Source organism: Notamacropus eugenii, chromosome 1 (genome assembly GCF_028372415.1).
Source record: "Notamacropus eugenii isolate mMacEug1 chromosome 1, mMacEug1.pri_v2, whole genome shotgun sequence".
Taxonomy (NCBI): Eukaryota; Metazoa; Chordata; class Mammalia; order Diprotodontia; family Macropodidae; genus Notamacropus; species Notamacropus eugenii.
Window position 1 is genome coordinate 253228218 of NC_092872.1, and position 13428 is coordinate 253241645.

A 13428-nucleotide genomic window follows, 5' to 3' on the forward strand; every position below is an offset into this window, starting at 1 on the left:
GACCACACCTCTATTAAACCATGAATGGGTGCTAACAACTCTCTTCTTTCCATTAAGCCTTCCCCGCCCCTTTCTCAGCCTCAGGGGACTGCAAAGAAAGGATGGTGAAAGTCTTAGTCAAGTCAAGTCAACAAGCTTTATTAAGTGTCTGCTCCGTGCCAGGCACTATCCTTAGAGATGATGTGAAAGGCCCTTTGGGGAGCTATTCATGTAGGGAAAGAAAAATACCTCTTGCCTTCCTTTCAACGTAATCCTTCTAGAGCTAATACTCTGCTGCCAATGAGAACAGGCATTCCTAGGAGGCTTTACAGGTTTACAAGGTGATTTCTATCCATTGCCTTATTGGACCCTCTCAATAGTATGAGGTAGGTACTGTCCCATTTTACAGATGAAGAACCCGTGACTGAGAGGTAAAGCAATATAATAACAGCAACTCATGCTTCTAGAGTACCATACGTTTGCAAAGCATTTCCCTGACAACCCTGCAAGGTAGGTGGTACAGGTATTGTTATTCTCATTTAAAAAATTAGAAAATGAAGCCCTAACAAAAGCAAAGTAATGCAACAAAAACTCACTTTTCTATGACTCTTTAAGGTTTGCAAAACATTTTTCACAAGCAGTCGTCCTAAAAAGTAGATACTTCAGGTATTATTATCCCCATTTTACAGATCTGAAACTAAGGTTTTGAGAGGTTGTCGTTTTCCTAGGTAAAACAGCCAGTAAGTATCTTAGGAGGGATTTGAACTCACATTGCCTGTTCATTCTGTAACTGTATGCTACCTTTTGCGAAAAATATTTAAACAGAAAATGTGGTTGGTGAGTGTCAGAACCCAGGACTTGAACCCAGATCCCTTGACACCTCAACCACGATGCTGCCTCCAGCGTACTGAGCCTACTGCGCTTATTTCGGATAGTCGGTGTTGATTAACTTGTTTTTTCCTCATTGATGTTTCTTTTCTTTTTTTTCTCCCTCCCTTCTTTATTCAATTCTTCCTCTTGTAACTCATTTCTGATACTAACCTTGCCCCGTTGTGTGCTCTACATCCCCTCTGTTTATTGGTGGAAACCATTCACTCAATGCTGGGTTTTCATCTCCCGCCCGGCAGAGAATCACCACTTGTGTAAGTAGATGCATCTTTCTCCCTCCCCAAGTCTGTCTGTTTGTCTGCCTGCCTGCCTGCCTGCCTGCTCATTTGGGGTGATTGGGTAACCGTGTGGGGATTTGGTCTGGGGTGTTCGATGACGAGTACAGAGACAAGGTCTCGGGCAGTCGCTTCGTCCTCAAGGTAGCTGTCACCCGCCGCCTGCTTCCCGACTCATGGCTCAGGGAAATGGAAATAATAACCTTCGTCATGAAACCAGGCTGACTTCAGCCTGCTGGTCTTCCCGACAGTGTTATGTGAAAATCTACCTCCATAGATTCTGTGGAATTGAAGGTCACAGTCTGGTTCCCTTCAGGCTTGTGTGAGGGGAGCTCACACAAGGGGAGGGGCATCCTAATACAACGGAGTATGTTGTTTACTTTGAGTTTTTTGCTATCTTTGGATGAAGCCAGGTATCCTCAGAAGGCTTTGCCTATTTGAGGTTAAGCTATCATCTTTCCCTATGGAAAAGGGCTCTGAAAAAGCTAGCACGGTAAGGAAAGCAGGAGGGAAACTCAATAGACTACCATCTGCAAGATCTGAGTAAGGTTTTAGGATTAAGCACAGGATTACCATCTGGAAGATACCTTAGACATCATCTAAACAACCTTTTCATTTTACAGAGAGAGACTCAGACCCAAAGAGTGAGTTATTCAAGGTCACACATACTTCAATTCAGTTTAACATCTATGAAGTATCTATTGTGTGTGGTAGTCTAATAAGGGAAAACAATAAATAAACATATGGCCCCAATCCACGATAATCTGTGGTAAATGCATAGAAAGTATCTAATGGGGCAAAGTCCTTTACCAGCTGGGATCAGAGTGAGAGGCTCAGGGTAGATTCTCTGGAGAAGGTGATAGCTGAAATAACTTCAAATGATGGATAGGAAATCAGCCAGGAGAAGGTGGAGGGAGGGAGGGAGGGATTCAAAAATGAATTCCCTGACCACTGTTTAGCATAAGAAGATGTTTGCATTACAAAGGCCTTGAAGTTCCCTTGTGATCAGGATGAATATTCTTGTTCTGTGGCTTGGAAACCATTTATTTAGATGTTTCTAGAAGCTTAGTGAGAGACCTCAGAGAACTGAGGATTGAGTAGTATTGAATTGAATTGGGCCCTGCCTTAGTGGGTGCTACCTGGAACTCAGTTGTTGATCTGTTCAAATTATTTTCCTGAACTGCAATATTTTGATGTCATTATGAAACTCAGTGTTGGATATTTTCCAATATCCCACTTCTCTAAACTTGTTGTCTTCTAATACAACAGAACTCCTCTGACTCCCTGGCTCAATCCTCATTCTCTCAGCACAAATGACACAAATTAGCACTGATTTAACTGAAAATTTCAGCTCCCCTACTTTTCTTAGCTGCAGACTTGGTTAAAGCCTTTGATCCCAATGAAAACAGTTTTGAACCTTCAGGGGTCTTCTGAGTCTTTGAATAGGTGGAGGATTCATTTTTCATGTTCTCAGTGTTCTGTTTATTTAAACTTTAAGCAAAAAGTTTGACTGTAAAAACCTAATGGGTAAAAATGAAACCATGAAAGATGAGAAGAAACTAAGAGACCAGATTGGTGAGGGCCAGGATATACCATTCTACTCACTGAAAGACACAACTCTCTGACTATGAGTCTAGACACAAGATTTCCTAGTTCTGATAGGAACAGTCCCACACCTGCCCTGCTGTGTGGTATTTGAGTTCTATTTGGATTATCTGCCATGAATGTAGACTAGGGTGAATCAGGGTCCCAAGATCTTCCCTCATGTAAGACAAAATTTGCTTTTCCTTCCTCTTTGTTTGGCTTCCATTGGGCCCCAAATGTAACAACCATCATTATGCGCCGGCCACACTCAGGGCTAGCAGGCACATGAGGTACATTTGGATGCCAACAGGAAACCCAGCAGAAAATCCAGAGCAAGGCAGATATCCCAGTTTGGAGCTTTCCTTTCCTCAGCTGGACATTGGAGCTACTGCTCTTCAGTACATACAGGCCCAGCCCCTGGAGACCCATCTCAAAGGCCAAGTCTCATGGGAAACTGGAAGGTGCCCTGTAAAGTCTGGCTACTTCTTGCTCCTCTGTCAGAGTGAAGAAATCTGCTCGTACTTAGGACACACTAGGAGTCTGAGAGACTTCCAGATGTGTGCTGTCCATACCAGGGTCTGGGACTAGCTCTTTGTTTAAGTAGAAACTGACAGTGCTATAGATTGAAAGGACTCTACTCTTTTTCCAATGTGGTGGATATTCATTCTCTGGCCTAGTCCTCTCAATGGCCATTGGTGCCATATTTCTTCCACATTCAACTAAATAGGACTAACTGCTCAGTTAGTCATAGACACCTAGGGATAATAAGAAGTCAAATCTAGATTCTTTGACTTGAATACAGATTGGCTATATCAGCAGTTGACTGAGCAAAGGCAATCCATCAGTGTTGGAGCTGCTTCTAAGCTTCTAGACCTACCCAACTCATGACACTTGGTGAATTTCCAAAACACCCTCAGCCCCAAAAGTCAATAGACTGGTCAGACCTAACTTAACCCAAAGGATGTGAAACCAAGCCTCTCCATGATCCCATCCCTCCAATGAGCCATGGAGTACCACTGTCCAAGAGAGACAGGTTAGGGTACATTGACAATCATAGACTCATAGATCAAGAGAAGAAAGGAACCTCAGAAACCATTTCCTCTAACCCCCTCATTTTATAGTTAGGGAGCTAGTGTTTTCACTGTGTTGCTTTCTCAGCTCTAGATTCTAGATTAGAAACTTCTCCCAAAGGGTAGATTCCTGAGCTCCTAGCAATTAGAAAGAGGAGAACTCAGTTTATCAACATGATTCTTGCTCTAACCATACCCTATATTTTTGTAGCCTTGACCTTGGAGTTCAGGGTCACTAGCATCAGGCAGGGTCACTTAAGTCACCCATCAAACCTTTTTAGGCAAGGCTTTAAATATATGCCTCACCCTTGAAAGGGAGGTGAGGTCTCCTTGCCACTGATGGGCGATCACCTCCTTTGATCAATGTTTAATTCTACTGGGTAAAGGGGGAAGGGAGAATATGATCTTAGTTGACTGACTGGGTATTCCACAGCGTCGCTTGTTCTGATATAGTGAGACTCAGCATCGACGCCTCCAAGGGAATTTCAGAGGGAGGGAGGTCCAACTTCCTTCTTCTCCCAATGGCCTTGTTCTCAGCACTGAACTGAGCAACACCCCAGGATGCCCCTTTTCTCCACTGCATCCTGTGATTCTTTAGCTTTCTGGACTAGTCTGATCAGTTCCCAATAACCACATGGTATTGGGTCTTGCATGGACTGAGCTCCCACAATGGGCGAATGGGAGGAAAAATTCTAACGGCTGAGCAGGACTGAGCACCAATGACCCAGACAGAGCCCTCCACAGTGCTGTCTTCTCCCTACATGAAAATCACTTTGTAAAACTCTTTCACAAAATAATCTATTTTTCCCTTGGTTGCATCTGGGGGGTTGGAATTCTTTCTTCCTTTTCTTAAGGAAAAAGGGAAGGGGGTGAGCTAGGGTCACGTGTTGGACACAGCTCCAGCTGCTCCCTCCCACCCCTGAAGCCAGAGCCCTTTGCCAATGCCCTCTTTCTACATTGCAGTAACATCCCCGTTAAAGATCTTGCAGTAGACAGTGCTTCCCCCGTGTATCAGGCTGTGATTAAAAACCAGAACAAGCCTGAAGATGAAATGGATGAGTGGACCCGCCGCTCCTCCAACCTGCAATCACGCTCCTTCCGAATCCTGGCGCAGATGACTGGCACGGAATTCAGTAAGTAGCTCCCATGGGAAATGGAGAACTAGAAGGGGTCTGAGAGGTCAGCTAGGCCAGGTCCTTCATTTGGCAGAAAAGATTACCAACGTCCAGAGAGGTTTACTCATTTGCTGAGAATCACACAGGTTATAAGAAGCAAAGGTGATATTTGAACCTAGAAACTTGTATTTGAGGTCCATGACCTACACAAAAATGGGATGGGTACTTGGAGTTTGGTACCCAAAGGTATTGTTATCATGTTGAGCTGCTAGCCAGCAATTCTCCCTGCTCAGAATGCATCTTGCAAATACTGACTGGCCCAGGCCACATTGCCTCTGGCTTGTTCTCTGCTCCTAGAGGGTAATTAGAGAGGGTAGATGAAGAAAGTCAGCAGCTTTCTGGGCTCTTCACCCAGCCTCACCAGTGTGACAAAGTGAGAAAGGATTTGTTTCCAGGCCCAGAGGCTTCTAAGGAAAATCCCTACTTAGTCATGGATTTAGATTCCCTTCATTTGCCACAGCCAAATCAAACTTGCTTGTTATTTCTTCCCTTGGTCATGATGATGATGTCCAAGTCCATGACCAACTGGGCTGACACCAGTGCAGACTGTTGCTACCTCCTAGATAGGTGTGGGACCTAGCCCTCACTCCCCCACTGGGGCCTAGCAAGCTTTAGTCATCTTTCTCCCCAACTGGCACACTGGGTTTTTGACACCATGTAATGAGGGATTACTGTCATAGAATATTCTAGAATAAAATGAGATAATATTTGGTAGATCCTCCTAGACCAAATGCGATCCTATTTATAAAGCCCCCAGCACAGTGCCAAGTGTATAATTGGCATTTAAGAAATGTTTATTCCCTTCCCTGTCTACCAGTGGTAGAGCTAGAAGGGACCGTAGAGGTCACCTGATCCAGCTCCCTCATTTTGTATAGGCACAATGGATAGAGTGCTGGACTTGGAGTCAGGAAAACCTGAGTTCAAATCCTACTCCTAACATTTAGTAAGTATGTGATCCCAAGCAAGTGACTTAGCCTGTTTCCTCATCTACAAAATCAGGATAATAATGGTACCTACCTTACAGGTTATTGTAAGGATCAAATGAAATAATAACTATAAAGCACATGACAAAGTTTAAAGAGCTATGTAAATGCTAGCTATTATTATTGGAGGAAACTGAGTCCTAGATTGGGAGATTTCCTGGCACAGAGTCACACAGCTAGACAGCAAGAAAGCAGGGATGACCAGCTAGGCCTTGTGAGTCCACTGTATCATACTGGCTGGGACCATGCTCGCCTGTGGTTGACTGGTTAGAAGTGATTTAAAAAGCTACGAAGTCACTTTAACCTAGTTCCCCAGCATCCTGTGGACCTAGTGGAGTCCATGCAAGTCAGAAAGAGTGCAAGGCAGGCTATGTAGGACTCATCTGGGTTCAAAGATTAGGATTCTTAAATTCCCAAATTTATGCCAATTTTGTTCCCAGTGGATACCCTTCTAACAGTGATTTCCCCTCTCATAGTGCAAGACCCTGATGAAGAGGCCCTGAGGAGATCAAGGTAGGCACCTGAAGCAGGCTCTGTGACCTTCTCATTCCTGAACTCACATCCTAATGCTCAACCATGGCAGCTCCTTTAAAATCAGCTCACTCGGAAGAGACCTTGCTAACTTATTTACCTCCAGACTAAAAACCTGAAGTGCTCTTTCCCTCACCCCCTCATTCCTAACCTCCCACACCAATTCTGATGTTGGCAAGTGACAGTTGATCTAGTGATCCTGAAAGAGGTGTCCTCAAACCTGTTCTGGGAAGAGGGGAGTCCCACCCAACAGGACTGATGGAAACTAGAGGAAAGCCCCTTGGTCAGTCATGGGATACTCAAGGAGTAAGCTATGGTTTAGGGAAAGAAACCTGCTTCAGAAAATCTTTTTTATACATCAGAATGGCCTACCTAAGGTCACAGGCTTGTATAGGAAGATGGAGACAAGAATATGTCTATTTCCTATCAATGGATAGGTGAGACCTTGAAGGTTTAGGTAGCCATACTTTCTATCTCTCCCATCTCCCCCTCTATCAACACACACACACACATACACACACACAGAGTCTCTCAGATCCTATGGCTATTCCATCACCTTTCTCTACTATGGTGACCATACCCAACAGAGCTTTAACAATATTCTTAGTAGCAAAAATGAGAGTAGACAATCCTAAACCCAGTTGATTTCAGCAAAAGCGGTGCCTAGGTCTGACATTATAATTCTACTTTTCCCTCAAGGTCTCTGAGAGCTATTCAGCTCCCACTGGTGGATATTAAGGCTGTCAGGTCTCTCCTAAGAGGGAACCCTGTGTGTAGCAAGCTGCCTAAACAGGGCAATCTTCAAGACTCTGGGCATAGTCTGTAGAAGGATATCTTCCCAAGCCCAGGTTGCCTGCTGTGTTATTGGGAGCCAGGCATTCATAACTAGCCCCACACTTGAACAGCTCAGAAAAGAGAATGTTTTAGTCACTGCCCCAAGTCATCTTGTTGTCCCCAGGGGTACCTGGGCCCAGCTCTGATGATGAACATCAGCATGGAAGTCAGGAGAATTCTTACACCCCCACACACCTCCTCTACTTCTAACAGAAATTGGTTCTTCTTTGAAGATCCAAAAGAGAGACTTAAGATTCAAAGATTTAGAGCTAGGAGGGACTTTGGAAAGGCATCTACTCTAACTGCTTCATTTTACAAGTTAGGGAAACTGAGGCCCACAAAGATAATATGACTTGCCTGACCAAAGGTGTGATGGTTTTGGCAAATCATTTCTCCTCTTGGGTCTTTAGTTTTGTCTTTTGTAAAATGGGAGCATAGGATTAGCTGTCTACTGAGGTCCTTCCCAGTCCAGAATCTAGGATCTCATGTTCTCCTATGCTGGGTTTTGAAAAGCTGACTTACTTCGTTGATTTCTCTTGAACCTGGATTTTCACAATCCTGAGGCTCTCTTTACTTTAGGATAGAACCTTTGCTGCTGGGAAAGGTTCTTTCTCTGAACACTGCCAAACCCTTCCTGTACCCACTGAGCCAAACAAAGAGTCAAAAGCCATACAAAAGCCATCAAAGAATCCCAGGAATTGTGGTGCCTATATCTGAGAGACAACTCATGTCCCCCATGAGTAGAAAGAGAGCCAAGTTCTCCATTAGCACCTGGGACCTGGCTGGTCAGCCAACTGGGGACACCAGACTGTCCTCTAGGCCAGTGATATCAAACCTAAAGAGAAATGGAGGTTACTAAACCACGTATAAGGATCCCTGCAGGTCCAATGCTGATTTATCATGTTTACATATTTCTTTTTTTTATTAATGTATCAACACATTAGAATAAGGAACTCCATTTTAATCTGGTTTGGGCCACGCCCAGAAGTGTTGTGGACCCCTTGCAGCCTGTTGTGTGTGACATCTCTGCTCTTCTCTAACCCCTTTATTCTGTATGTCCTTCTAGAACATGGGAAAGACCTGATCTCTCCTTGAACTCTGAAAAGTCATTTTCATCCTCCAAACATTCCTTGTTGACTGGTTATGGAGGAAGGAGACATCCTGGTCAAGCTATATCACTAGCGTAGGGCTCTCTGAAGTTTCCCTGCTCCATTCGTTATATGACACCAATACGAGTGATGGAAAGAATGTTCTATCTGAGTCTGGAGAACTGGTCTGAATCTTGGCTCTGCTATTTTGGTTCAAGTGCTCCCTGGGCCTCAGTTTCCTCAACTGTAAAATGAAGGAGTTGGATTATAAGGCCTCTGAGGTCATTTCCTGTTATAGATCTATTCTCCTCTGACCTTAGCACCAGTGGACCTTGGATGAGTAACTTAACATCTTTGGGTCTCACTTCCAAAATTAGGCTGCTCTTAAAGGCACCTCAAAGCACTAAATTATCCTAACTAGGTGAGCTTTAAGGTGCCTTATAGCACTAAATTCTGTGGTACCCCAAGAAGAAACACCTCTTTTTGCTGGGGCATACTGTAATAGGTCCTTTATCCCCAGTGATACATTTAAAAAAGTAACCTAGATTGTGGTCTGATCCTCTTTCCTGCACCTGTGAATATTCCTGCTGCCAATTGGAGAGGGACTAAGGGATGACCCTGCTGATGGTGCTCCTTAAGGCAGTCATGTAAAAGCCTTAAAAGGAAATTTCATTCTACTTCCATCCTTACTCCTGTCTTTTTCTGTTGCAAAGCCAGAGAGTTATAGGGGAAAGAGTGTTGGCCTAAGGAGAATGGGGTTTGAGTCTTGGTGCCACACTAGCTAGCTATGTGGCATGGGGCAAGTCATTTCCCTTCCCTGGACCTTGGTTTTCTCATTTGTAAAATAAGGAGGCTGGTAGAAATGCTCTTCACGATCCCTAGCACATCCAAAATTCCAGATGGGTCATCCTGCTGTTTTTCTCCTTTCTCCCTCCTTTTCTCTCTCCCCCTTTCTCTCTTTCTATTTATTCTCACAAATCTTAAACTTCTGGTCCTATGAGTTGAGCCCTACTTAATTCTTTCCTAACCTTTAGCATGTGCCTTCCTTGGTGCTGAGTGAGATCTGGAGGGGGCAGCAGACCTGGCTAGCTGGCCTGGGCTGTGCTGGGCACCGTAGGTGGTGGTGGAACAGTGGCTGCCTAGCGATGTTATATTTCTCTCAAAGGGTCAGGACAAATGTTCTCCAACAGCAGCAGAGCTCAGCTTCAGGGACTTTAAGGAGTCTTCCTAAACCAGACATTTCCCAGGGCAGGGAGATCTTTTTTCCTAACTATTTAACCAGGGAAGAGAAGTAGTATCCTTAGACTCATTGCCAGGCCCACTTTTTTGGTGACCCTGAGAACCTGGAGATTGTCCACCCCTGTCAGGGCAAGACCAAAAACTCAGAAACTTTGCCTTATCCAAGTTGTCCCCTAGAGCACTTGAGAAACTAGACTAGGATAAGACTCTGGATGAGCACAAGCTTCCCAGACCCCTCCAAACATAGTGAGGTAAATGAGCTTGGATGACATGTGTCTTGCTCTTCCTCCCATTTTCTACTCACTCCTATTCTCCCTCACCCCCATTCCCCATTGCCAAGTTCCTAGAGTCAATCATGGGATTCAGGCTTACCATGACTTGAGATGACCACAGGAGTCCCAGTGCAGAGGAGACCTCAGTGAATGACTTTTAAAGGTCTTCAAGGCAGGATCTGATGTTCCAGGCATCCTCCTGGAGGGAGCGGGGAGAGGGAGGTGTGTGGCCCTAAGATATTACTTGCCCAGCCTTTATCCCGATGTATTAGCCACCTCATTGGCTCCTGGTTACACAGCAGTCTCTCCTTGCCTAGATATAAGAAATCCAGGGCCTTTTAGGACCTCAAAACTGGGAATCCATGTGACTTTTGAAACCAATCTAAAATAAATTGCCCTCACCCTAGTTGTATGGCAGGGGAGTGGTGGACATATGTGTTCCCTAACCCCTCTCTTTCTCCCTCCTCTCTCTCTCTCCCTTTCTCTCTTTCTCTCCATCTTTCTCTCTCTCTTTCTTCTCACCCTCTCCCTCTTTCTTTCTCTCTCTTTCTCTATGCCACAGGGAAAGGTTTGAAACGGAACGTAACAGCCCACGTTTTGCCAAATTACGCAACTGGCATCATGGCCTCTCAGCCCAAATACTTAATGTGAAAAGTTAAAAACATAAACAAATGAACAACAAAAAACCCCCCCTACTACTTGGAATCACCCTTCCCACCCCTCCCTTACCCCAATAAAAAGACATGGGTAGCTTTCAAGGAGACCCTCTGGGATGCTAATGACAACTGCTATACTCAGCAGTCAGTATTGGAGACATATGTTGTTATTAAGGAGCAAAATTTTAGAGTCCTCCTCCCTGCGGGTATACTGCCTATCTTATGTCCTCTTCAATATAATCAACTTTCCTTTCCTTTTCCTGCCCCCTTGAAAATACTTCTGCTTGGACACAGAGTTGATGTTTATTTTATCTTCACTTAAATGTAGCCTTAGCCTTCAGATGAGTGGGAAACTTAGATTGGCCATTTTAATGCACCAGAAGGGAAACAAAAATGAATGAAATACAGTTTATGCTCAGGTTTCCTAGAAAATTGGCTTGTGAGAAAGGCCAGCTTCCCCAGATTCAGCTGAGCCCAATGGGCTTAGCAGCTGTGCATGTCAAGTGTTTCCCTCAGAACCAGGGCTTTGGCTTGGTCTAGCTTCCGAACACCTTGCCAACCCCCAGTGAGCCCAAGGAGCTAACACTGGAACCCAAATGCTCAGGGAAGCAGAGAAGGTGGGGATGAGATGACGCTTTCTTTAGTGAAAGTTGAATAATCAAGAGGTTAGCTCAGTCAGAGAGCAAGAGTCCTGGGGTTTCCTATGGCACGTTGTAAGTTTCAAACATATGTGTGGTTAAGTCTCAGACATGGGCATTTTAAGCCTCCAACGAATGTGCTCCTTTCTTTGTTACATGCTTGCTTGGCCAGCTCCACAATTTTTCCCCCCTTTCTGTATATAGCAGCATGCTTCTTCTGAAATAAAAAGAATTTTAAATAAATCAAACAATGCCCCGGTCATGCTGTGCCTGTGTTCTACAAGGGACAAAATATTGAGGCTTGGAAGAGGGAGAAAGTTCTGGTTGGGCCCATCCATGCACAGCAGGCTTTAACTTGCTCAAATCAGTCCAGTCCAATTCAGTGGACTCATAGGCTCGCTTTGGGTTTGGTAGCAGCCACAAGCAGCATTAGTGCCCAGGAGAAAGAGAATTTCCCATCTCTGCACTTTGACACTATTCTCTAGTGTTACTCTAGAGAGATCCAGTCATTAGCCAGTCAACATTTAGAGATGTGTCTAGGGGCTAAGGTCACCATAGAAAAGAGCCAATAGAAAAGACTCTTTCCCCACTGGACATGTTCTTATTGGGGATATACCTCTGGGGAAGCCCAGCAAGTGTAGCTAAGGTCCTGAGCCTTGGCAGTCTTCAATGACTTCTGAACAGAAAGGGGCCATGTAGGAGACAGTGCAGTCAGATGCTACCCTCCCTCCCCACCTCTCATGAAGCCCTTCCCACCACGGTTTGTAGAGCAATGATGTCATATCAAGTGTCCAGGGGCCATGAGAGTCAACAGAAAAGATGTGGAGAAAATGGGGGAAGTTCCCTTCATTTGTAATGGGGAAGCAATGATATCTCCTGGCTTGCCAGAGCATCTCTAGTACCCTGAGACCAGGGGGTTTTTGTGATCCAGAGATTGCTGACCTTGGTACTGCCCTAGCCCCACCTTGTGCATCCAGAGAGACTGATGCTTTGAGTGATAGATAGAGGGACTCTTCTAGGCCAGTTGGGTGATAAGTGGTAAACAAAGTTTGGCGGATGGATTTGTAGGCTTAGTGAAATGACCAGCCAGTTCAGCCAACCTGAGAAATACTTAGGCTATATAGAGAGCAGGAGCTAAATTCTATCCCCACTCCTCCTAGTTGGGCAACCTTCACCCAGGGATGTGATTTCTAGTGAATAAGGAAGGTCATGGTTATTGGAGTAGCTGTGGCTTCCTTCTCTTCTCCTCTACCTCTGACACCTCCTTGTTGGCCCATCCAACCTTGGCCTTACCAGTCTTGCCAACTCCACTGACATTTCCTTGGCACTGGGCTAGTCTATCTTGTACCTCAGGCAGAGACTAGGCAAGTGAATTGTAGGTCCCATTCTCTGGTCCCTTCTTTCTCCTTCTTCTCTATCTCTCACACCCTCCAGCCCACCTCCTAAAGCCCAACCCTGGGAAGAAGCAATAGACAGGTTAAAGAAAAGGAAAGTGGTATGTCAGGGAAAGAAGGTGAACTGGTGCAAGGATTCAGGGTGCATAGATCAGTCAAATTCAACAATTTAATTCAATTAAATGAGTATTTATTAAGCTCTTTTTATGTGCCAGGCACTGTGCTAATACATATTTGCTGACTGATATAGGTGCTAAGAATGTAAACAAAAAAGAAAAGAGTCCCTGTCCTACAGATGCAGAAATGATATGTGCATGACTAAGTATAGGCTGTGGAAGGAAGGAGGGGTTGGTGGTAGCAAAAAGATAGGTTAGTACAAAGGAGGAGCAGAGTGGGCACCCCACCCCATCCAATGACTACCCCACCGAGATCCCTCTGTCCATTAGCTACAGATTGTCCAGTGAGCTCCTGGTTTATTTGCTATGTATTGCAGTCAAGAGAAGGGAAAGACATGGTCTCTGTGCTCAAGGAGCCCATAGTCTCTCTCAAAAGACAAGATAGACACACATCAACAATATTAACCAACCAAAAAAGCAGACTGTAATACAGGGCTAGACTATGAAGTTCAGACTCAAGTATAGAGGAGAAGGATTCATCAATCTGTAATGAAATAGTAAGAAAAGACTGTGTATATGAGGCAGGACGTTATCAAAGCTTTGAAGGATAATGAGATCAGGCTACAGTCACAGGGCTATCCTCCCCTCCCTCTACACAAAATCCCAGCCCTGGATCTCCCCTCACCCCAGTCTTAATTAAGCATTT

General features: G+C 44.7%; 1 protein-coding gene across 8 annotated transcripts in view; it reads left to right on the top strand.

Annotated features, from left to right (window-relative positions):
• The window catches only part of LDB3 (LIM domain binding 3), a 112729-nt gene that overhangs the window by 56986 nt on the left and 42315 nt on the right, over nt 1–13428 (top strand). For 6 of the 8 annotated variants that reach the window (XM_072628556.1, XM_072628559.1, XM_072628560.1 and 3 more), the window contains 2 exons: nt 4760–4929; nt 6431–6467. In XM_072628556.1, the coding sequence (XP_072484657.1) occupies nt 4760–4929; nt 6431–6467 (207 nt within the window). Of the gene's footprint in view, nt 1–4759; nt 4930–6430; nt 6468–10480; nt 11464–13428 lie in introns of those variants that run through there. The other 2 variants (XM_072628562.1, XM_072628563.1) reach the window with 1 other exon arrangement.